Consider the following 25,668-nt stretch of genomic DNA (forward strand, 5'->3'; position numbering starts at 1 on the left):
AGTCTTTCAAGATAGAACATAATCGATGTAAGTATGAAATATCACTAGGTAGATCCAAAATATTTTACAGGTAGTGTAGCTACAGAAGTGAGTCATAACTAGATCTACTGAGATGATGAAGGGAGTGGTCCAGATCCCAAGGATCGGAGAAGCGCCATCAGCTCAGTGTGTTGGGTATCCCCGGCAGCTCGTAACTCGGCAACCTCTCGCCGAATGTCCCGATGAAAATCTGAGTTCTCCTGCTAGAGACTCGTCATAGCTCTCTCTAGTCCGGTCATACGGTCGGCTAGAGTGACGTGGTGCTCGAGCTGGGGGCGGTGGTGGAGCCTGTGCGGCTTCCTCTGGAAATAGTGCGAGCATGAACTCGTCCACCTGTGCGTCTGGATCGGGCTGGTGCTGTGCCCCCCTCCGCCAAGACATAGTCCCGTCATCCCTATCTATCTGGACACCAGCTAGGGAGAAGTTCCGAGCTGCTATAACATCGAACTCGGTCATGTGGGCAATATCTTCTCTAGTGACATCAATGTGCAGCGAGGACATATAGGCTGTCAAAATGTGACAAAATGGCATGTGGACTCGTCTATCAGTCACGAATCCAGCCGAGTAGATAATGGTGGAGAAGATATGTAGGCTGATATCAATATCTAACCTATGACTCAGGGCATAGAGTAAGAATGAATGGAATGGGCGCATCACAGCGATGTCCCGAGTAGTCAGTGGTAAAATGCAAAGGACTAAAACCCTATAAAGAGCGTAGTCCTGGACTCGAAGTTCTACCGACCTAAACTGTGTCACCGTGGGATCTCGCTCTCCCCCAAAAAAATACGAATAAATCGTATCGAGAGTAATATGTGAGTAGGGATCTCCGAATGGTAGATCCCTGGGAGGATAGCACAAAAAGGAACAAGTAGATGGACACAACTCTAAAAACTCTCGGATAGTCGTAGGAGAAAATGTGATATTAGTGCCTGCTGCCCTAGTGGTATAGGTGAGATCGTCTACTTTCACTAGGTTATTACAAAATTTGGCACACAGACTTATGTTTATTGGACTGGTACATTCGACAAGGTTCCTTAAGTTAAGTGTTCTATAACCTCTAAAACGGAGGGACATGACTCTAGAAAGAATGATCTATCTATGCAGGTAGTCCTAATGGCTTTATAAATGGTTGACTCAAACTTAATCCTTAGTTCATCTGTGGGAAACCTAGGGTCAGAGCTAGCATTGGAGGGTCCAGCACCAGTATTTGTTCGTTTCTTACTGTATATATAATAAAATATTCTAAGAAAAAATGAGAGGACAAATTCTAATAAAATTTTAGAGAGGGGAAGAATTTTTTACCGAGGAGCCATCGACAAATATAGATCTGACGACCTTGGTTGAATCGCAACAGCGTCTTCATCGCAAGAAAATTTTGATTTAAAGTACTTTCGCACTGAGGTTCGGAGTGAACCTTGGCAAAAGTGAGAATTGGTGGGGCAAAGGTTGGGGGCGCCTGCTGCCCCTTATTTATAGGGGACTCCGGGCGCCCGGATCCCTTCCGGGCGCCCGGGGTTGATTTAGGGCGGGGCGCCCGGATCCCCTTCCGGGCGCCCCGGAGGAGAATACCAGGGGCGCCCGCCCCTGGTTTTTGAATATTATTATTATTATTATTATTATTATTTTTAAGATTAGGTTTGAAGTTAAGTTTTGAAATAGTTTTAAAATTAAATTTTGAAATTAAATTTTGAAATTAATTTTTAAGTTTTGAAATTAATTTTTAAGTTTTAAAATTAAAATTTTGAAATTAATTTTTAAGTTTTAAAATTAAAATTTTGAAATTAATTTTAAGTTTTAAAATTTTGAAATTAATTTTTAAGTTTAAAATTAAATTTTGAAATTAATTTTTAAGTTTAAAATTAAATTTTGAAATTAATTTTTAAGTTTTAAAATTAAAATTTTGAAATTAATTTTTAAGTTTTAAAATTAAAATTTTGAAATTAATTTTTAAGTTTTAGAATTAAATTTTGAAATTGATTTTTAAGTTTAAAATTAAAATTTTGAAATTGATTTTTAAGTTTTAAAATTAAATTTTGAAATTAATTTTTAAGTTTTAAAATTAAAATTTTAAGTTTTAAAATTAAAATTTTAAGTTTTAAAATTAAAATTTTGAAATTAATTTTTAAGTTTTAAAATTAAAATTTTGTACCTTATTCATCTCAACCGATCTATATTATCAATCAGGGAATCCTATGATTTTGTGAGATTAAATTGGATTTTTTTTTTTTTTTACTTATGGAGTTTTGGTTTAACTTGTATTAGATTAAGATTTAGCTTTGGTCTCCACAAATAGGTATTTTTCGGATAAATTTCTAAGCTTGGTGAGTCACATGGACGTCATTAGAAGTAACCAACCTTTCGAGATTTTCCGAATAGTCCTATCTACGGAGCTTAGTACTAAATCTTGGTCTAACTGATTATGATCCATTTAAGGGTAGCTTCGGTCAGTTCCACTTGGCCAAATGCACTGCACGGGCCATATCTTTCTAGACAAAGGATGCCCAAGCTTCAACGTACTATCATCCAAAATTTCACCAGCATCACGATCAGTTAAACTTGGTCTCTAATCCCATTACCCCGCCGTTAGTTTGTTTTGGGTTACCCTGCTTCGTGTTAGTTTTGGAGGTGTCAATACCCGGAGCCTAATTACCGCCATTAACTTAAATTTGGTTTTAGGTTCAGGTTTATTCTTTATAGTTATGGTTACTGGTGATAATTTTGTTGATTTTTAAAGTGTTTAGATTTTGAATTTGATTCCTGCAAGGCTTCGACTGTCTTTCTATGATCGTACCCTAATCATTTTGATTCCTTTCAGGCGAGGGATTGATGGCTATCCCTGTGATCAAGCACTGCGTTCGTCAGCATCCCGATTTCCATGTCTTGATGACGACCACCACTATCTCAGCATTGTATATACTACCATCTTTTTTTTTATTTTTCTTTGCCTGGAAAGCGTTTTATTTTCACCAGCGATGATGGTGGAGTATTTTTAGGCCTTAGCTTGATACACCTGTTATGCGTTTACAAACTTTGGGTTTCTTAGCCTTGGGCTTGTTTTTATTTTATTTTACTATAGTTCCTTACGTTTTTTGGATGTCTTATGCATCTGTTGTAGAATGCTTACTACTTGTTAGTGTAATTTTGCACTCCATTACGACTTTGTCTGTGGTTATTGCAGTGAAGTCATTAAGGATCAGCTTCCAGACGGTGTCATTTATCAGGTATGCTAATTGGTCAGTCTGTTCTTTCACATTGAGTCTTTTAAGGGTTTGAAACATTTTACTCGTCCATGATTGTCCTTTCTTCCTTTATTTGTTGAGTGCAGTTTGTTAGCCTATCCTGTTTGGACCAATACCCATTAAAAAAGAATTCAAATTTCATATTAAAAATCTATCCATAAGAATTGAATATTTTTTGTTAAGTAGGACTTTAATTTCTCTTGTTTCAAACCCTAGAAAGGAGATATGGTTGATATTATATTGCAGAGAACTGTAGCTGTTACAACCCGCTCAAATGAAAAGGGAAATTACCAAATTAATTTGTTAGGGCCATTGGCCATGCACTAATCCAAAATGCTTAAGCTCAAAACAGTGGTAATTCACTTATTGAAGCAAAAAAATGTGCACATGCATTTTTGTGAACGATCCAAACTCGATTGACTAACTGCTACTCGAACCTGGTTAATAAATGATTCAAGTGAAATATGAGGTCCACATATTTTGTTATTTTAAATAAGATGGTATTCCAAGAAGAACTCGGTTATTAAGCACACTTCGGTATCCAAACCTGACTTAAATGGTTGGGTACCTGCAATTACCCGATTCTCGGATACTTGATGCCATCCCCAACTCTAATACCAAGTGCCATAATTTGATTCAATTAGAAACCCATTAATTATTTAGACCCAGCCACTGAGTAAAAATGCTTTAATCTAAGCTAATAATAGTTCACACTCACTCATCTAATTGTAAGCCTATGAACCTTTTCATTAGCACACAAAGTTACAATTCTTCATGCGAGACTAAATTAGTTGTCTCAATAGTTTCATGAGTTCTCAAGAATTTAACACAATTAGACTAAATAAAATTTTATCTTGTTTATATTTTCTATATTCTTTCATAACGAATTTTGATACCCATTTATTTTATTTTCCAAATGCTCAAATTTCATGCAATATTAAGAGTAAGAATTATAATTCCATAGGATTTTACGATTCAAAAATGGACTTTCTTTCTTTTTGGCATGCATTTTTCATGCAATAATGACAATGTTTTTTTTTTTTTTCAGCTTTCTCCTCTTGATTCTCCTACAATAGTGGATAAGATTCTGGGATACTGGAAACCAATTGCTGTCTTTCTGATGGAAAGTGAACTCTGGCCCAACCTTGTTATATCTGCTGCAAATGAAGGGGTGAGTAATCTTCAGGAACTTTTCTTCAATGTATTAAAGGGTGGTAGGCAGTTGTCCCACTACCTAGTGTCTAGGTGGTAATTAAAATTAGAATAAGGAATATTTATATATAATATAATAATTGTATGCTTGACCAATCAAGTCTTAATCCTTAATCAATGTTATAATTAACAAATAAGTACTAAATATATAACAACCAGATATTTCATATTTTACATTGCAACTAAGAAAATAAAAATCATAACAAAAGTTGGCCTTTTAAAAGCACTTTTTTCCTCGGAACCTCCTGGGCCACTTTTTAAAAAGACTGGCTAAGCAGGGAACCACTCAACTGCTAAGCGAAGTGGTCCCTTAGTGAAACTTCCTGGCAGTCACTTTTTAAGATAATGCTTTTCTTCATGTTTTCAGATTCTGTTATTGTACTGCATAAATTATAAGTTCATAAGAAATGGAAAGATGAAGGAAACAAGTTTTGCTCCCATGAGGGAATTGACAGACAAATGACATGATTACTGAGTGGCTAATATCCAATGTGCATTAGTGACTTTGTAGGCCTCTTGACAAGGTTTACATTTTATGTTCTGGTAGAGTATTATACTTGGTTGTCCTTGTTAGAAACCAATGCTTATTATTTATGAGTTTTTCTTGTGCGTATTTGTGATTGTGCATCCTCATGCTTCTATATGCTAATATTATTTTAATTGATTATCTTTTGCCTCCTTTCTATTGTTAGACATGTTCTGAAATTTTTATTTAGTTCTTTTATAGTATGATGCCATGCTAATTTCTGTGATAACTTAATATGTGCATGCTTTAAATGATTATAATTTTTCCTAGATTCCAGTGACAATTTTAAATGCTAGGATGTCATGCAAGTCTTTTAAGCGTTGGTCGAGATTATTCGCACTGCCTTTAATCTCCTTGATGCTGTCAAAGATGTCATTGGTGGTTCCTTTGGTACGGGATTTTCTTTTCTGACATTATAATCTGTTTGCTTTTACATTATTTACTGTAATTATTTCAGAGCACTCTTCAAGCTGTTCGGTTTCAGTTACTAAATGCATCACCAAATGTCATTCATTTTGCTGGTGATTTAAAATATGGTATACTTTCAAATCTATTAAATCAATCTTACATTGGTTTGTTCTTCATCAATTATAATATTGTTCTCTACCAATGTGAATAGCTTTACTACTTTTTTTTTTTGCTAATATGTCAAAATTTGACATATAAGTTCATTAAATCTAGCTGTAGGCGATTTCAATGTCCTTGGGAAAGATGCTATGGAAATAAATGATCTCCAGCTACAGCTAACCAATAGACCTGTTTGGATAGCAGCATCTATACATGAGGGTGAAGAAAAAGGTTGGTATTTTGAACCTTCTTGTACTTCCTTGACATTTATTGGGTTATTACTCATCATATGCTGTTGTTTAGCATTTCTAATTGTCTTTGTGCTCCTATGTTAGTTGGGCCAACCCTGAGCATGAATATAAATAAACATTTTGGTAGGAAGATAAATATTGTGTTCTGTTGGATATCCCATACACAATTAAAATGTGCATTATTCATACTCATTCACTCTACTTCATATTCATTTGGTACTCATAGCATCCAGATTACATTGCTTCATATAATCAAGATTTCGACATGTTTAATTCATATTTTTTATTTTACTGGATGCAAATAGTATATCAATATTGTACATAATGTTTTCTCTAGAAATTCATCATTAATTGACTGATGAATATGGACAGCTCTTTCATTTGAAAAAAGGCACTTTGCTTATCACATATCCCTATTTGGTCATGCTTGACCTCATAATATATGGAAACATAAGGACCTTTTTCTTTGACATGGAGGGCTTATTTAATGTCTAGGTCCATTTTATGTCCTATTTGTCGCTGATCATTATGATTAAACACTCCTTCCCTTCGGCAAGTTTCCACCTACACAAGGTCAAGTTAAGGTGCAGCCACCACCTAAGTAATGTAGAGGAATAAAGGTGTTTGCCACTTCCTAATTCTCAGCCTTGCAAACACCCCTTAAAGCCCTAAACAAGATTGCTAAACAGATTGGGCTAGAGATATCGAGGTCACTCTAGCCATTTGATTTGCTATGATAATGGTTTCTGTCCTAATGCAGTTATGCCGACTAAAAGGAAGTTTGAAATAACAAATCAACAAGCTAGGAAATGTTAAGAAGGTTTCTCTATCCATTGTAAAAGCAGAACAATGAGGCCTATCAGAAATTCAATAATCCTTGACATGAATATTATGTATGTCTCTAAGGTAGAGATCAAATGGAGATGAGATGGCATGTCTTGGGGAAGCTTCGCTAGTTCTTAAAAAACAAAATCCACTTGGGTTTGAAATCCTACACTTCACCCGTGTCATGCTTTAGTATACTTCCAACTGTTTTTAACTCTTCTGGTAATCCTGCTTTGCCATCCTCTATCTCACCTCAAAGATCAAGCTCATAAGGAACATACTCACTGTAGCAAGAACCCAAAATAGGAAGGTCGTTGATGTATTTCATATCCCATAGATTAGGGAACATTTCTTCCTAGTCACTGCTACAATGAGATATGAAATACAATTGCGACCTCCCTATTGTGTGTTCTTGCTACAATGAGTATGTTTCTTTTGAGCATGCAGATTTTGTATTTTGGGTGGTTGTTACAAGGACAACATTTCTAATTTATGTTCCTTTTCACTGATGCAATTGCTTCTTAAATTACAGTCATGCTCTGGGTACACAAAGAACTAATTATAAGTTTTCCTGATCTGGTAATGATTCTGGTAACAAGGCATCCACAACATGGACAACGACTTTCACTGGTATGCATTCATACTTTATCTCTAATACTTTATTGGTGGATTATTTATATATTACAGTTTTGACTTCAAGTCTGAACTAGAAAACAGGTATGATGAACTTGGTTATCTTCAAATATCATATTTACACCGGACTTGATTTACCAGAATTGTTCTATTTGTAAAGAGACACCTCTTAGTTTGTTGGATGCTTTAATTACTGATTTAGAACCACTTCTAGAATCTCTAGGCTCTAACCTATAGCTGGAGTACTATAGGAGCAACTCCCTGATGGTTGTACCAGATTGTCTTACCAAAGATTTTTCAACAGAGTGATAGTTGACAGTATTTGATAGAATCCTGCAACATTTCTCAAAAATGCTGCAGAATGTTTATTGCTAAACTTTTTTGTTTGTTTGGCTGCAAGGGCCTCTGCTATACTTCTATTTGCACATTTAAACTTGCATTTCTAGACCCCCAAAGTATGTTAATTGTATGGATGGTCTGTACATCCCTTGATTAAGAATTGTTCTTCATTATGCTAGTAGATGTCAATTTCCTTGCTATACATTTCAAACTTGGTGAGGTAGTTGAAGGTATGGGGTGAAAGATCTTCAGATTTACTGATCTATATTCCTTGTCTAACCTTCTGAAACATTGTGAAAAATTTGCACATAATTTTGTGTAGCTATTATGACTAAAGGCATTAAACCACCAATTGTGGTACCTAACCCACGTAAATGTTTTTGTTAGTCCTTGACAATCAACATAGAAGTTGTCTAATTTCAATTAGCATATCTTAATTGAGTTTTTGCATAGAATTCAATGCAAGTATAAGATTTGTATAGCCTATTCCAAATAGTTGGGACTAGCATGACTTGTTGTATCGTGACTTAAGGTATAAGTTGTTGATCTTTCTAAGCCACCATTTGGCTGGTAGGGTGGGGTCTTGAAGGTCTTCTACCAGCTTTTCGCTAAATATGCTAAAGTTTAAGAGACATATGGGATTTTGTTCAGATACAGCTTTTGTCATATTGAAGGAGATTCATCATGTTGCGGTTAAATTGGCTAGGTGCATTAATTAATAATATGAGGAAAGGGAGGGATTTAAGAAATGCTTGTTACTAATTATGCAAGTGATTTGAATTCTATCATAACACCCTCACTCATTGATAGAAAGGATCCAAGTACAACAACCACCAAGCCTTATCCCACTAGGTGGGGTCGACTATCTGAATCATTTTATGCCATTGAACTCTATTTCTAACTCTATCATTATCTATACTTAAATAAATTTTATTTTATTGTTACTAACCAAGTCTTTTTTGCTCTTCCTTGTTTGATATACATGTTTGTCATAGTTTCACATTGTCTAACTGGAACATTTATTAGTTGTCTAAGTACATGCCCGTACCATCTTAAACGTGTCTCTTGAAGTTTTTGCTCTTCCTCGTTTGATATACTTTCTCTCTAATACTCTCATTTCTTATTTTGTCCATTCTCGTATGTCCACATATTCACTTTAATATACTTATCTCTGCAACTTTCATCTTTTGTTCATGCTTGAGTCATAACCCAATATTCAACTCCATATAACATAGCAGGTTTAACTGCGACTTTGTAGAATTTTCCTTTAAGTTTTAGAGATATTTTACGGTCACATAAAACACTCGACGCTCTCCTCCATTGCAATCATTCTGCTTGTATTCTATGTAAGACATCTCTGTCAATTCCTCTATCATTTTGCAAAAATGATCCTAAATATCTAAAATTCTCAGTTCCGGGCAACTCGTCATCTCCTATCTTAACAATTGTCTCATTATGTCTAATATTGCTAAACTTAAATTCCATATATTTTGTCTTTATTCTACCAAGCCTAAAATTTTTCCCTTCTTGTGTTCCCGCCAAGATTCTATTTAGCATTTACTCTTTTATGTGTTTCATCGACCAAAACAATATCATCTGCAAATAACATGCATCACGGTATTGCGTCTTGAATGTGTGTAGTGAGTTCATCCATAATTAGTATAAAAAGATAGGGACTTAGAGCTGATTCTTGATGTAATCTTATCGTTATTGGAAATGTTTCAATTACTCTGCTTGAAGTCTTTACTCTGGTCGTTATATCCTCGTACATATCCTTAATTAGTTCAATATATATTACATTAACACCTCTCTTTTCTAGAATTCTCTGTATAATTTTTCTTAGACTCTATCATAAACTTTTTCTAAGTCAATGAATATCCTGTGTAGAGTTTGTTTTTACTCCTGATATTTTTTAATTAATTGTTTAAGAAGATGTATAGCTTCTATCGTCGATCTTCCATGCATGAACCCAAATTGATTTTTGGTCACCTTGTCTCCTTAATTTTTTATTATTTTTTTCAAATATTCATGGTATGACTAATTAGTTTAATACCCCTATAGTTTGCATAATTTTGTATGTCTCCCTTGTTCTTATATAAGGGAACTAGATTATTTATCCTCCATTGATCAAATATTTTTTTCGTTTTCAATATTATGTTAAATAATTTTGTAAATCATTCAATACGTTGTTTCTCTAGGCACTTTCATACCTCTATCGGAATATCATTTGGTCCAATGACTTTTCCATTGTGCATCCCATTTAAAGTTTGTTTTACTTCTAAAATTTGAATTCTACGCTAAAAATTTAAATTTCTATACTCATTTGACCTAGATAAATTATCTAAGTTAAGTTGGTCAATTAAACCTTCGTTAAAAAGTTAATGAAAATACTTCTTTCACCGCTCTTTTATTTCTCCATCATTTACTAATACCCAATTACATTCATTTTTAATATATTTTATTTGGATAAAATCTCTTGTCTTTGTTTCTCTCACTTTAGCTATTCTATAAATGTCTCTTTTCCCTTTTTTTAATCCAATTTTTGATATAATCGTTCAAAAGTTTCATTTTTTACTTTATTCACTACTTTTCATATTCTTTCTTGGCTATTGTATAGTTTGTTAAGTTTTTCTCATCTTTATAAATATATAATTCCTTATAAGCTATTCGTTTCTTCTTCACCTTTCTTGTACTTTCTCATTCCACCACTAAAATTCCTTACTTATGGTGCATATCTTTTGACTCACCGAGTACACTCTTAGCTATTATTTTCAACTTTGATATCATCTTATCCCATGTCGTATTAGAATCACCGTATATTCTAATGCTTGTACTCCTATCTTCTCCTTAAATATATTTTGCTTGCCATCCTTTAACTTTCACCACATAATTTTAGGAGTTCTATTGATACTGTGTTTGAGGCGTATATCTAACTCTACTAATCTATGTTAGGTAGTTAAGCTTTCTCCAGGGATGACCTTGCGATCTTTACAAATCTTTCTATCTTTCTTCTTAACCATAAGAAAGTTAATTTGTGATTTATTATTCTCACTTTTGAACGTGACTAAGTGTTCTTCTCTTTTCTTAAAAAACATATTAGCTAATATAAGGTCATATACTATCGCAAAATCTAATATAGTTTTCCCTTCCTCATTTCTCGTTCCAAACCTATAACCCCTATGTACCCTCTCATATTTCTCATTTTTCAGTACACATGTACATTTAGATCACTTCCTATTAAAATCATTTTATTTGGCGGAATGTTTTATAATATTTCATTTAAGTCGCTCCAAAACCTTAATTTAGTAGCTTCATCTAATCCTACCTGCAGTACATATAAGCTAAATATGTTCATAGTTTCTTTCGCCACTATTTTCTTAAGGACTATAATTGTATCCCTTTTTCTAATTACTTCTACAACTTCATCCTTTAACGAACTATCTACAATAATACCCACTCTATTTCTCGCTTGACTTTTTCTTGTGTTCCATAACTTAAAACCCGAGTTCTTTATCAGTTTTGCCTTCTCGCCCACCCATTTTGTCTCTTCTACACAAAATATTAATTCTTCTCTCAATCATCGTATCTATTACCTCCATTGATTTACTAGTGAGGGTATGTTTCATGTTCCAAATCTTAAATTATTAGTTTTCCTATCATATTTGTTCTTATCCAACCTATGGTGTGAGAACTCTTGCCTATTTAATACTGCACCCAAGTTATCGTGGAGATGTAGCGGTCCTTGCCGATACGTTACAGTCAGACTTGACAACGCGCACTCTTGCATATTTAACACTACCCTTGAGTTCTGGAAATGTAGCGGTCCTTGTCGAGACGTTGCAGTTGGACTCTGCAACGCGTTTCTTCCAGAGAACAACCTAGTATTAACACTTTAATGGATTTATTCATTGAATATTTGCCATAATTTTAGCTAGCAGGCAACCTAACACAACTCTCCTTCTTTATCCGGGTCTGGGACTGGCCATGATTGGTTCGTCATGGGCAGAGTTATAGAAAGGACCCAAATAGTTGAACAAAATAGTTAGGACATTAACAGTATGCATTATTGTTCTTTTGTACATTTTGTGAGAACTATGACTTTTGTGTTTATATAGGTGAGCTTGGATCTTGTTTTATGATACCGTGAAGATAAAAAAAAATAATTGGTTGAGAAAATCTCATTGATAAATCCCTCATCCTAAGCTTGCTACATTTAGGATTGAATATGATTTACATGTTTACAAATTGCAATTTTATTCTTTTTTATATGTTTATTTACAGATTTTTTTTTCTTCTTAACATATACTGTTTTTTTTTTTTGCTTTGTAACTTGTATTACTACCATGCATGCAAACACTCTGAAGGTTTAAGCAGTATGTTTACTTATTTTCATTGTTTTTCCAGGCATTGAATAAACAGGGACTGAATGTTTCGTTGAGGTCTAGAAGAGATAAAATTTCTTCTAGCACTAGTGTATATGTGGTTGACACTTTGGGTTGGTATCTTATATCATTCTATATTTATTTGGCTTAATCCTGGGGTTAATTTTCTTGTGGTGTCTATAATTCTAGGCAGTCTGCACTGTTTAGTATCAAAATAGGAATGCTTTTGCATTAACTACTATGTGGTGTTCAGGGTTTTCTACAGGCATCTTCAGTGTCTCAGATGGAGTTTTGAAGAGTACAATGTTCTTGTTTCTGAACTAGTAATTACTGTTTTCATATTGGTTAAGTACATAAATCCAATTAAGGTTGAGTATTCTAGTACAATTTTGAAGAGACAGAGGACAAGCAACAGGACATATATGGCCAAGGGGCAAGTGTCGTGTTTTAGATATCAGAAAATTGAGTCAAAAGACGTAACCTCACATAGAAATGATTGTATAACTTAGAGCAGCCTGATGTATGAACCTCCCGCCAATAAGGGATGCCGATACATCTAGCCTGTTGTTTGCAGCCTTACCCTGCAGAGGTTGTTCTGTGATTTGAACTCGTGACCATAAGGTCATATAGTGGTAACTTTACGGTTGTGCTAAGACTCCCCTTCAGTTTAGATAAAAATTATCTTGTTTATGTTTGAGCCCAACAGTTTGCTTCTTCACTGGTTCCTTTTTTATGTTTGTGGCTTGCTATCCTTTGTTGTTGTTTTAGCAAAGGAGGATGTTGATCTTTAATTATACAGGTGAACTCAGAACACTGTATAGATTTACTCAGATTGCTGTGATTGGAGGTTCCTTTTTGCCTGGTTTAGCTGGTCACAATGTGTCTGAGGCTGCTGCAGCTGGTTGTGCAGTTTTAACAGGTAAATATATGCTATTTTTTAGATGCACTATAGGGGTAACTTATCCATTGAAATTGAGGAGGCGTTTGGTTCTTTCCTAAGAAAAAGAATCGGAATGAGAATCATTGTATTGTGGAATGAGAATGAGTATGGGTATGGATATCACTCTTAAAAACAATGTTTGGTTAGTTGCATATTTTCTATCGGAATAAATCAAAATTTCCTTTTTTACCCTTAAAGAAAATAAGAGAAAAAATTAAATGTGAGAGAAAGATAAATGTGAGAGAAAAATATGATAAAGAGAATGATGAGAGAGAAAGTCTCATGAGAGAGAAAGTGTGATGAGAAAGAATGAAGAGAGAGAAAGTGTGCTGAGAGAAAATGAGAAAAGAGAGTGTGATAGATGAGAGAAGATGAGAGAGAAAATATGATGTGAGAGAAAGTATGATGGGAGAGGATGAAGAGAGAAAATGTAATGAGAAAAATGAGGAGAGAGTGTGTGATGAGAGAGATTGAGGAGAGAGAAAGTATGATGAGAGAGAAAGTGTGATGGGAAAAAAAGAAAACAGTGAGTGTAATGGGAGAGATTGAAGAGAGAGAAAGTATGATGAGAGAGAAAGTGTGTTGAGGAAAAAAGGAGGGGGTGTGACAAGAGAGATTGAGGAGAGAGAAAGTATGATGAGAGAGAAAGTATGATGAGAGAGAAAGTGTGTTGAGGAAAAAAAGGAGGGGGTGTGACAAGAGAGATTGAGGAGAGAGAAAATATGATGAGAGAGAAAGTATGATGAGAGAAAAAGAAGGAAGAGAGTGCGATGGAGGAGATTGAGGAGAGAGAAAGTATGATGAGAGAGAAAGTGTGATGATAAAAAACGAGGAAAAAGAGTGTGATAGGAGAGATTAAGGAGAGAGAAAGTGTGTGATAAAATGATGAGAGAGAAAATATGATGAGAGAGAACAAGGAGAGAGAAGTGATATGAAAGAAAAAATAAATAAATATATTTTGATATTTGATATTAAGGGAGAAAATTTTAGTTTTAGGTCAAGGATATTTTTGGAATAAGGGAATATTTTGATTGATGAAAATAGGGTAATGGCTCATTGAAGGGGAGGTACATGGGAATGAGTTATTACCTAATTTCAAGGATTCATTCCCTTATTTGCATTCCTATTCCTATAATCCAAACATTAACAATGACAATCAATGATTCCCATTCCCATTCTCCACTCCTATTCCCCTAAACCAAACGCCCCCTGAGTCCAGACAAATTAGCTGAAATTCTTTTACTAGATCTTCTGGGAACCAAATCAAAGTTTTGCCAATGTTGAATTAAAACAAGTTGAAGTATCTCAGTTTGGTTTGGTTTGAACGAAAATAAGTCTCTAATTTTAATCATCAAATATATTGTATCATGGAAAAAAAAACATGAAAATTAATATTATCTCTTGAATTATTTAATGATAACAAAATTTTGTTTGGGTTTGGTTGTCATATGTGTACGACTTATACAAGCCATTTTAAACATTGAAATTTAATTTGAAAAACTCAACTGAATTGAACTGAAATTTCAGATTAAATTGATTCAGTATTCTGCTTTGAACTGAATAATTGTTGCTTCTATTTGAACTTTAATTACAGAACTGTTCTAGAAAGGGGGTGATACCTTAATATTTGACAACTTACAGGTCCTCATGTTGGACATTTCTCCCACATGTTGGCTAAAATGTCACTAGCAGCTAGTTCATCAGTTCTGCAGGTTTGAGGGTTTCTTGTTCCTTCATCTCTCTGCTCTTGTATTATGATAATCTCTAAACATTTTTTATTTGATTCAATAATAATAAATCTTAAATGCTGCTTATTATATCATGTTCTTACATGGTGAAATAGGATATTAGCTAAGTCACAATCGGAATAAATATTGGACTATTTAATTGAGTAATATTGGTTTTGAATATAAAGATAATATATTCCCTCTAATATGAATTTGACTAAAAGAGCAAAATTGTCGGACTAAAACATCTTCATGCCCTGACCATGCTGTAATTTACTAATTAAATTTGCCTAACTTCCATATCTAGTTTACCCACTTTGAACACTGTTTTTCTGTATTGCAATTCAAATACGAAATGCTGGACTTTTCCTCCTGTAAGTAAGAGGCACCCATGTGCTCACCTTTGCATCAAAAGCAGGGAGGAGTCATGTGTGCCTCGATTTCCTTTGGACTAGCATTCTGCTTTAGGATAATCAGGTACTTGCTTCAACTGAGGCAGTAAGTGAGAAGTCATTTGCCTGATAGAGAACCCAATTATGATTTGCCAGAAAGGCATATAGATCCATGATTCTGGGAGAAATCTAGGCAAAGTGGTTAGAAATGAGCTGAAAGCAACCAACAATTAACTTATAGGAAATCTTTGAGCAAAAGAATGTAATCCAATTGGATTCTAGATCCCCATTCCCTGCCAATTGCTTCTTGTTAAAATCCTGCCGAATAATATTAAAGTAGTTATAAAAAATAAAAGTTAGGAATATTCTCTATTTGAGGAGACACTAGAGAGAGCCTATATCACAGTGCCCTTGCAAATTTGTGTTACAATATGTTTGAAAATTGAGATAGGCAACTTAATAAATTCTATGGTTAGATTAGTTGAATTGAGTAGACTCAAAGGTGAAAGGGGCAAAGAAAGATAAAAAAAGGGAACTCTAAGTTAAGGCATTAAAAATGTTTAAGAGATCTGAATGTCAGTAGCAATCTACTCTTGGATAAACTTTGTTAAACAAAAATGGGAGGAGGAAAAGAGGACAAGATGGACAAGTCGAACAAAATAATTTTTTTCACTACACTTAAATCATAAAACACGTAGCCTATTTATAAACTACTTACATAACTCATGACAATTCACTAACTCCACAATTCACCCCACTAACTCAACTATTTTACCCCACTAACTCCACAAATATAAATACTTTGACTATAGACTTTTTCCTTTAACCACTACTACCACTCATTGCCAGCTCATCAATCCACTAACTCAATTGTTAATTTTGAGTCATTTTATCAACACTCCCTCTTGATTCAAAATTACGAACACCAAGACACGATCTAAAATAAATAAACTTGTCTCTAGGAAGTGAGTTCGTCAAGATATCTGCCACTTGTTCATGTGTGCTGCAGTGCTCCAACATAATTTCATTATTTGCAACTAAGTCTCGAATAAAGTGTAAACGAATATCAATATGCTTAGTCCTCGCATGGAAAATCGGATTTTTCGTCATTGCAATTGTCGCCTTGTTATCACAAAAAATAGTAGTTGCATCTTTTTGTTGTTGGTGAAAATCTGCAAGTAATCTTCTAACCCAATTGCTTGACATGCTCTTGAAGTTGCTGTTACATATTCTGCTTCTGCAGACGATAAGGCTGTAGTAGCTTACTTCTTTGAACTCCATGAAATTGCTCTTAATCCAATATTAAAAAAACTAGCTGAGGTGCTCTTTCGATCATCCATTGAACTTGCCCAGTCACTATCAGTGAACCCGCAAAGATTAAATTTTGAAACTTTAGTATAATAAATTCCATAATCCATAGTTCCAACGATGTAGCGTAAAATTCTTTTAGTTGCTCCAAGATGATGTTTTGTAGGGTTTTGCATAAACTTGGAAATTACACCAATAGAAAAAGCAATATCTGGTCTAGTATGAGTTAAATAAATTAAACTTCCAGCCAGGCTTCTGAAATTTTTTGCATTAGCTTTTTCTGAACCATCTTCCAGTTGCAATTTCTCATTTATATTCATGAGTGTAGTAGTTGCAATTGAATAAGTTGAACCTTTTCAGATCTTCTGTCATATATTTTCTTTGTGAGATAAAAATCCCATCAACTCCTTGCTTCACTTCAAGACTAAGAAAATAATGCAATATTCCCATATCTGTTTCTTTGTAAGATAAAAATCCCATTAACTCCTTGCTTCACTTCAAGACTAAGAAAATAATGCAATATTCCCATATCTGACATCTTATCTCTTTATCATATTAGATTTAAAATCGGCCAATAGATAATCAGAAGAACTCATATAAATTATATCATCGATATAAAAGCACACAATAATATAATCATCTCTACCTTGTTTCTTCACATAAAGAGTGGTTTCATTTTCACTTTTTGTGAAACCATGTTGTCAAAAATAACCATCAATCTTGCTGTACCATGTCCGTAGAGCTTGTTTAACCCATAAAGTGTCTTTCTCAATTTGTACACCTTCGTCTCTTTGTCTTCAATTATAAAACCTTCTGGCTGATTGACATAAGCTTCTTCTTGCAGATCGCCATTCAGAAATACAGATTTAATATCAAATTGATAAATAGGCCAATACAATTGTACAACTATTGCTGGAATAATTCTCACAGTTTTAAATCTAGCAACCGGAGAAAAAGTTTCTTCGAAATCAATACCTTGTTGTTATGAATACTCTTTGCAACAAGCCGAGCCTTGTGTTTCTGAATGGAACCATTGACATGATATTTTGTTTTAAACATCCACTTGAGACCAATCACGTTATTGCTTTTAGGTAGATCCATCATCTCCCACGTTTCATTTTTATGGATTGCAATTAACTCTTCTTTCATTGCATTCCTCCATTCCTCTTTTGTTACTGCTTCTTCAAAGGTTGTAGGATCTGTAACAAAAAGAGCAAATTGACTTAACTCATAGATTTCTCTCAAAGATCTAACCTTTGCTGGAGGTGCTTCATCAGAAGATTTTTGTAAGGAAGATGAGCTGCTGCTTCTTGAATTTGATAGTGAGGAAGCTGATGATCCTAAAGAAGATGATTCAACACCTTCTGTTGTTGGAATTCGATTCTCCATTGGGATGTGAACTTGAGTCTCTTCACCTTGTGTATTCCAATTCCACCTTGAATTTTCATCAAAATCTACATCTCTCTTTATAATTAATTTGCCAGTAAGAGGATTATATAACCGATATGCTTTTGATTGATTGCAATATCCAACAAATATGCATTTTTCAGATTTCTTCTCAAGTTTATGACGAAATTGAGAGTTAATTAAAGCATATGCAATACAACCAAAAATTCTTAAGTGATTCACCGATGGTTTTCTACCTCGCCATGCTTCATATGGTGTTTGATTCAAAACAATCCTTGTTGGAGAAATATTTAGCAAGTAAACTGATGTGGCCAGCCCCGAAAAGATTTGAAAGTCCTTTGATATTCAACAAACTTCTAGCCATTTCTACAATGGTTCGATTGTTTCGTTTGGCGACACCATTTTGCTCCGGTGTATAAGGCGTTAACTCCCTGTGAATACCATGTTCTTCACAAAATTTACTAAATTCTTTAGATAAGAACTCATCTTCTCGATCTGTACGAAGAGTCTTTATTAAGTTACCCTTTTGATTTTCCACAAGCGCCTTGAATTTTTTCAAATTTTCAAAAGTTTTTGACTTATCTGTTAGAAAATATATCCAACTCATTCGAAACATTAAAAAATATTTACTCCCACCAAACGATGTAGTTCTCATAGGACTACATAAATCAGCGTGAATTAGCTCAAGGTATTCTGAAGCTCTCCATGATTGTCCACTTGGAAAAGATTTCCTTGTTTGTTTTCCATAAATACATTCTTCAGATAAACTAAGAGAACTAATTTGAGGTAATCCAAAAACTATACCTTTCCGATTTAAAAGTTGCATGCCTTTGATGTTGAGATGCCCATATCTCAAGTGCCACATCTTGGATTCATTATCTTTGCTAGCAATACAAGTTTGGCTTCCCACATTAGAGATCTTCAGTGGAAACATCTAATTTTATGTCATTTGCACGCTAACAATAGACGGGCAGAATCTTTGTCAGAAATAATATAAGCTCTGTTATCAAATACAATAGCATAGCCATCCATTATTAATTACCCAACACTTAACAAACTATGTGTCAAACTAGGAACAAAATAGACATTGTAAAGCAATTTTACTTTATCATCGCTAGTCTCCACGGCAATTGTGCCTTTACCTTCGACTTGCATCTGCTTATTCTCTCCAAGTCTTACTAGCATCTTGTGTGATTCATCAAGCTCTTTAAATAATGACTTATTGCCAATCATGTGATTTGAACATCCACAATCCAAAAACCAAATATCGTTTTGAACTTCGTTAGAATGAGAATGAACCATAAATAACTTACTTTCCTCGTTTTCTTCTTTCACATAATTTGCTTGTGAGTTATTTCTACAATTTGGCTTATATGCCCAAATCTTTTGCAACCATAACACTGAATGGAACTTTTATTCCATTTTTGATCCCGTTGAATTGCATCTCTTGTCCATTAAAATGATTTTTTCTTCTGCCACATCCTCTACCACGACAACCTCCTCTTCCGCGATCTCTGCTTGCGAAGTCTTTTTTTTTTTTTTCTCTCCCCCTTCACTTGAGAAACTTGAAATGTCTTTTCTTCATTCTTCTCAACGGATCTATTTCGCCTTGCCTCTTGAGCTTGCAAAGAACTCATTAGTTCATCAAAAGATAAAATTGAAAGATCTTTTGCCTCCTCGATCGCAGTTACTATGTAGTCATATTTAGGAGTCAAACTTCACAAAACTTTTGAAACAATAATTGCATAGTGATCTTTTCTCCATAAGATCTCATTTGACTGATAATCGAAATTACTCTAGATAAAAAGTCTTGTAAAGTTTCATTACCCTTCATAAGCAAGGCCTCAAATTTACTTCTGAGAGTCTGGAGTTTCACTGCTATCACTCTGGAGGAGCCTTGAAATTCTTTCTGCAATATTTCCCATGCTTCTTTAAAAAATGAGGCAATTGTAATTCTTGAGAAAATTTTCTCATGTACTACTTGTTAAAGAATGAACAATGCTTCGAATCTTTCTTTCTGTTCTCCTTCAATTGGCATTCATCGACATCCTCGTCGTTGAAGCCTTTCTCTACTAAATCCCAAAGATCTTGAGATCTAAATAGAGTCTTCATTTTGATGCTCCAAAATTCATAGCACTCTCCTTTGAAATTGGGGATGAGGGGTTGAGAAACTTCGTTGATTGCCATTGCAAGCAAACTAGGACACGTAAACCCGACGCTCTTAGGCAAAAATGGGAGGAGGAAAAGAGGACAAGATGGACAAGTGGAACAAAATAATTTTTTCACTACACTTAAATCATAAAACACGTAGTCTATTTATAAGCTACTTACATAACTCATGACAACTAGGGATGTAAACGAATCGAGCTGGCTCTCGAGCTTTTCGAGCCGGCTCAAAAAATATTTGATTCGTATTTGAATTTAACGAATTCGAGCCGAACTTTTAAGCTGAACTCGAACCCAAGCCCTAATTCGAATCTTTCAAGCTGAACTCGAACCCGAGCCCTAATTCGAATCTTTCAAGCTGAACTTGAACCCGAACCCTAATTTGAACCAAACTCGAACCAAAAGTTTTGAATTTTTCGAGCTTCAAATCGAGCTCGAACTCGAATATGGCTATTTCGAGCTGAATTCGAGCCTTAGATTTTTTCTGCATATTCGACTTAATTCAGTTCGTTTACACCCCAAATGACAACCCACTAACTCCACAATTCACCCCACTAACTCAACTATTCTGCCCCACTAACTCCACAAATGTAAATACATTGAATATAGACTTTTTCTTTTAACCACTACTACCACTCATTGCTACCTCATCAATCCACTAACTCAATTGTTAATTATGAGTCATTTTATCGACAAACTTCAATGGAGGGATAACATCCATTTAGTAGGTTTCAACTTGTGGGGACTAAGGGCATCTCCAACGGTTTTATGGTAAGGGAAGTTTTTTTGTGGCCCCTACCAAAAAAGGAAGAAAGAGATTAAGAAGCTGGGTTTGATTTTTTGAGACCAGCTCCTAATTTTTTCATTGCCACATTAACAGAGAGAAAATAAGAAGCTTAAAGTTGCCGTTGGAGATGCCCTAACATGCTTTCTTCTTGCCTCATACTTTCTTAGTCATAAAGTGACATGAATGATATAATATTTCATAACTTACGTGGGATTTGTTGTCTTCTTTCATTCTATCAATGTTTTAGATCTAGCTTGATATAGAACTGAAATAGGTAAAATGTCGCTATAATTTGATATGTATGTTTTTTTACTTTGATAACCTTCCTAGTTTCCTATTGTCTATAGTAACTTGCAACATTTGAATATTCATCAGAAAATACACAAAGAAGTATTTTTAATATTGTAAAATTTTAGATAATAATTTTATTTTTATTCAGTTGAATCCTAGATTCAATCTTGTAATTTTCATCTACTAATGTTGAATTGATGGTAAGCATATATAGTTTTGTAAATATTTAAGCTATTTGTTACCTATAATTGACAACATAGATACTGTGAATTTTGTAAACATAAGAGATAAAACAGAAGGTATAAGTCAACCCAACTGTCATGCCTAGCATCTTTGACAGTATCGACCTTGGTGCAGTTCCTAGTGTTTTTTTTTTAATTGTGTCCTTGTTTGGTTATGATGTGGATAATTGTTGTCATCATGATATCCATCATACACTTCAGCTCCATATTTTTTCCAGGTTGCAAATAAATTTGAACTACTAGAAGCACTGAAAAAGCTGCTTAGTGATGCCAATTTCTTGGATGCATGCTGCATGGCTTCAAAACATGCATTTTCAATTGTCTCAAATGGAGTTGTGGAACGTGTTTGGGAGTTAGTAGATACAATTGTGCTAGAGAAGGCCAAAGGAAGACTAGAAGAACACTGATCATTGGTGAACTCAACATAATACAGTCTTATTTTTGTTTTTGCTGGTATGCTGAGCTGACTATTAATGCCTTTTAAGAAGTCTCTGGTTTTATTTTTTGCAGGGACAGGGTCAAAGATGTCGAACCCATGGGTATGAGTTAATTCAATAGTGCTTACGTGTATCATGCTATTCTTTTCATAATTTTGTTATTTGTCCTATAAAATGGATGATTTTGTCATATTTATGGTTTATTTCACAATTCTCTTTGTTTATGTGTTAGTGCAAGATCTGTTATTTACTTTAGCTTGAATCACACCTTTAGGTTGTTAAATCAGTTGTGTAGAATCCCATACTTCATGTGAAATACAAGTTTGCTAATTCACTTGCATTTTAAGAAGTTTGGTTTATCTGCCAGCTTGTTCAACTGGTAACGGACTGAAGGAAGTATCAAACTGAAAATCAAGAGAGAACCCAGGAGCACTATAACTGCAATAAGTTACTGTAGAAAGGGTACGTGGGAGAAAAAGGAATCGCTATTATGATAGATACTGAATTAGAGAGTAGCTTTGGCAGGAAATCTGAGCAGCGTGTCAACTTTTTTGGGTATGAAAACGACCCACGGTTGCCTCATTTGTTGACTGCAATTATGTCTGCATGAATCATGTCAACCTTATTCAGTTTGGATGCTTTACATGTACTGTGTTTCTGATTTGAGATAGAAATCCATGTTTGGGACATTCTTAGCAGTCCTTCTAAGCTTTTTTTTCTTTCTTTAGCTTCCCTTTTAAATTTTCTGTTTCTATATTCTTTCTCTGTCTAATTTGATCAAAACGAACTAACCTGCCTTCCCTTACTATTTTAGCTAGTTGGTGGACTACATTGTTCCTTATTTGTAATTACTTTGGAACCAGGATGAAGTAATCTTTCAGAACGAAACTGTAGTGAAAAAGGTCCTTGAACATCTTCCTTATAAAAGGAGCAGTTGTTTCTTGGTGAGGTACTTCAATGACAATAACATATGAATTGAAAAATAACATCTGATTCACCAGTATGCAGTTTAAAAGGAATGAGAGACTTGTATCTTCTAAATGATTTCATAGCCGTAGGTAGTTGCTAGCAATGACATAAAATGTAACAAATAATGGTCTTCAGTATCACAGAGAGGAATCAGTCTTGCTGTTGCTCACCAGCATGAATGTCCTATCAATGATCCATGGTATACTCTAATTCATATCTAATTTAATGTCCAGCTAAGTAGTTTAGTCTGTCATTAATTGTTTAGTGTGCTGTAGAGCAAACAATGAACTAAAGTGATCAGGTTGATATGCCTGAATTCTGTGGAGACAATCAAGGTTGCTTCGATCAGATGAGTTTATTATGAAACAAGAAGCTAGTTTGAGAAGACTCAGAAGTTTTTTCTGGAAGGCTAATAAGTGAGCTAAAAATTCCTTGTTCTGTCCTCCAAGATGGTGCTGAATCAATGATCAATGGATGCACCAGAACATATCAACTTGCAATACTAAAGGGTGAAAGTATCAAATATCAATCTTCAGATTGAAGTGTCTTATTGTACATTTGGAGTGCACTAACACATCAATGGCATGGCGATTACTTGTCTGTAGGTCAAGATTCCAGCCATCCTCTTGCTATGTTTACTTTTGCAGGAAGTTGACTTTCCAAATTCGAATAAGAGAATGGTTTGTCAAGTCCCCCGGTCTGAATGCCTTAATTGATTAATTAGAATTATTTAAAATGAAAAACTTGAACTTTATGATAAGATTAATCGACTAATTACTATTCACTCAAAAAAAAAAATTAAAAACCCCGATCACTTGAATTTCTTTTCTTCTTTTTTTTTAAAATTTATTTATTCTAAGAAAACCAATTGGAATGATAGCATATGCATTTGCTATTGGGTTTATTATTAATTTTTATTCAAATGGTAATGTATCTAAATATTCGCTCGTTTACTTTTTATTCTAGGCCTTTTACTGGAGATCCAGGAGATTTAGAAGGCATGACTATACTAACTTAAGTGCAGTTCTATTGCATTCTGACCAATAAAAGTTTCCTTGTTACAAGTATCCAGATGTCTCAGGCTACCTGAATATTTTTATACCTCAACCTGAAATGTTATTATCACAACTCACAAGTGACTTGTCCCTTTTCTAACATTGCTGAGGAATTAGAGGCTTCTTAATCCAAAGTATGGTACTGCATCCAGACTCAAGAGTTGGGTTTGCTTTTGTCAAGCCTCTAATATATGACTAGATGTGAAATTAGATTTGGACATGATATTTTGAATAATTTATCCTTTTTGATGCCCATTTAATTCTATTGAACTCTAGTTTTGCTGGATCTTACATCTCACGTTTCAGTTGTGTTTTTTTTTTCCTTTCTAAAAATGAGTTTGCTTTCCCACTGAATCCTAAATCCTAATACTTAATTCTATAGATCACTAGTTTCAGCGGTTGCATCCTAAATACTAACACTTAATCATCTCCTTTTCAGGGTATAGCAAGAAACTGCAATTATTTTGGTGATCTAGTGCTTGCACTTTCATTCAACTTGCCATGTGGTGTAAGGTGATACCTTTCACCATAATGCTCTGGAAATTATCAGTTACTAGATGTAGGTACCAATGCTTAACTTATTGCTTTGTTTGCAGTTCTGCTATGCCCACTTCTATCCTACATTCCTCCTTATTCTACTTATTTGGAGGAAGAGACAAGATGAAGCAAGGTGTTTACAAAAGTATAAGGTGATCTAGGGAAAATACTCCCCCGTATGTGTATCAGGGATGCTAAGAAATAGTGAGCTAGTAGAGGTGATACATATGTCAGCTTGCCATGGCTCAAGTGCTAAATTTGGAGTGGACGTCAAATTCTTAAGTGTTTGGTGCCAAATTGGATTAATGTTAGCATAATTGTATGCAAATGGGACAGAATCTTCATGTTATGAATATTTTTCTTATGGACCGTTGTTATGGTCATGCATCAGTTAGTCCAGTGGGCTGTCTTGTAACAGAAATCCCTGATGACATTTTGATTACTACAACTTGATCTGGGGGTTTTGTAGTAAGATATGATTGCCACTCAAAATACAGGGTAGCTTAGTTCATTTCTGGATTTGTTCTATTGTTTAACTATTCTATGATGATTTTGCTGAATCCATCTTTCTGCCTTTATATTGAGACCAATAGGTAAAACATTGCTTATATTTCTTTCCTTGTTATGTTTTCCTTGGTCAACATTGCATCTGTTTTTATGGCTAAGCAGAACATTTCCCTCGGTAACATGAGTGTTAAAAGAAAATTGTGGAACCAGCAGTAATGGAAACTTGATTGTTGCTCAGATACTATTTATTATTATTATTATTTGCTGTTAATTGGTCCCACTTTAGATACGAAAACCTTTTCTTTTCTGATATTTAGTTCGTTTGCCAATGTTTTCATTTGGGTCCAGGCTAAGATGCTCAAGCCTCGATCTCATCACAAGGACAAAGGCAAAGTATCTCTGATAGTGAGCACCTATACAACATCACCGTCAAACAAGCAGCCAGATGCCTTCTAGAGAGCTCAAGAACCAGGTTCAATAATGACTTTAGAATGTCCAGGTGCACTTCCATTCCTACTAGAACCTCTTAATTATTGCACTTGCCAAGGAACTTCATTTAATTTTCCAGAGCTATAAATCTACAGGCCGGTATCAACCTTTGCTTTCTGCTGTTCCTTATGCCAGTAAATAAAATAGAACCGCTAATCATGTTTGTTAGTATTCATGTGATTTTCTGGAAAACTCTACTTTGTAGTGTCTATAGGTTCAAGTTGCATCTTTTAATAACAATTGAGTTATTTTGATAACAATTTTATCTAAGTTGGCACTAGAAACGTTTGAGGATCTAATATCGGCTAGAAACAAAATTGCCAAACTGGAGTTAAAATTGCATCCCCGCCGTGGGAATCAAAACTAATTAAACAAAATTAAGTTGACTAGGCATTAAATAA

At 34.5% G+C, this 25,668-nt stretch overlaps 1 protein-coding gene across 17 annotated transcripts; it reads left to right on the forward strand.

Annotated features, from left to right (window-relative positions):
- The first annotated feature begins 2,818 nt into the window (after positions 1-2,818).
- Positions 2,819-24,861, forward strand: LOC122041847 (probable 3-deoxy-D-manno-octulosonic acid transferase, mitochondrial). Of its 17 annotated transcripts, none has more exons than XM_042601686.1 (17): positions 2,819-2,948; positions 3,218-3,260; positions 4,327-4,449; positions 5,287-5,406; positions 5,474-5,552; positions 5,698-5,814; positions 7,192-7,289; positions 12,036-12,126; positions 12,813-12,932; positions 14,595-14,665; positions 21,492-21,686; positions 21,784-21,812; positions 22,574-22,659; positions 22,815-22,878; positions 22,955-23,284; positions 24,174-24,247; positions 24,331-24,861. In XM_042601686.1, the coding sequence occupies exons 1-11, from the start codon at positions 2,866-2,868 to the stop codon at positions 21,678-21,680; spliced, it is 1,134 nt and encodes a 377-aa protein (XP_042457620.1). In that variant the 5' UTR covers positions 2,819-2,865; the 3' UTR covers positions 21,681-21,686; positions 21,784-21,812; positions 22,574-22,659; positions 22,815-22,878; positions 22,955-23,284; positions 24,174-24,247; positions 24,331-24,861. The 17 variants fall into 17 exon arrangements, with proteins under 17 accessions (XP_042457620.1, XP_042457619.1, XP_042457618.1 ...); XM_042601685.1 differs by having other exon boundaries at positions 22,574-22,654; XM_042601684.1 differs by having other exon boundaries at positions 22,815-23,284.
- Positions 24,862-25,668: the final 807 nt, after the last annotated feature.

Source organism: Zingiber officinale, chromosome 2A, assembly GCF_018446385.1.
Source record: "Zingiber officinale cultivar Zhangliang chromosome 2A, Zo_v1.1, whole genome shotgun sequence".
In the NCBI taxonomy this organism is placed as follows: Eukaryota; Viridiplantae; Streptophyta; class Magnoliopsida; order Zingiberales; family Zingiberaceae; genus Zingiber; species Zingiber officinale.

Excerpts from the sequence above, each read along its gene's own strand:
- LOC122041847 (XM_042601691.1), top strand. The coding sequence starts at position 2,866 with ATGGCTATCCCTGTGATCAAGCACTGCGTTCGTCAGCATCCCGATTTC. Across the intron at positions 5,553-5,697 it reads TGCTGGTGATTTAAAATATG|CTGTAGGCGATTTCAATGTC; the intron begins GTATACTTTCAA and ends CATTAAATCTAG. Across the intron at positions 12,127-12,812 it reads ATATGTGGTTGACACTTTGG|GTGAACTCAGAACACTGTAT; the intron begins GTTGGTATCTTA and ends TTAATTATACAG.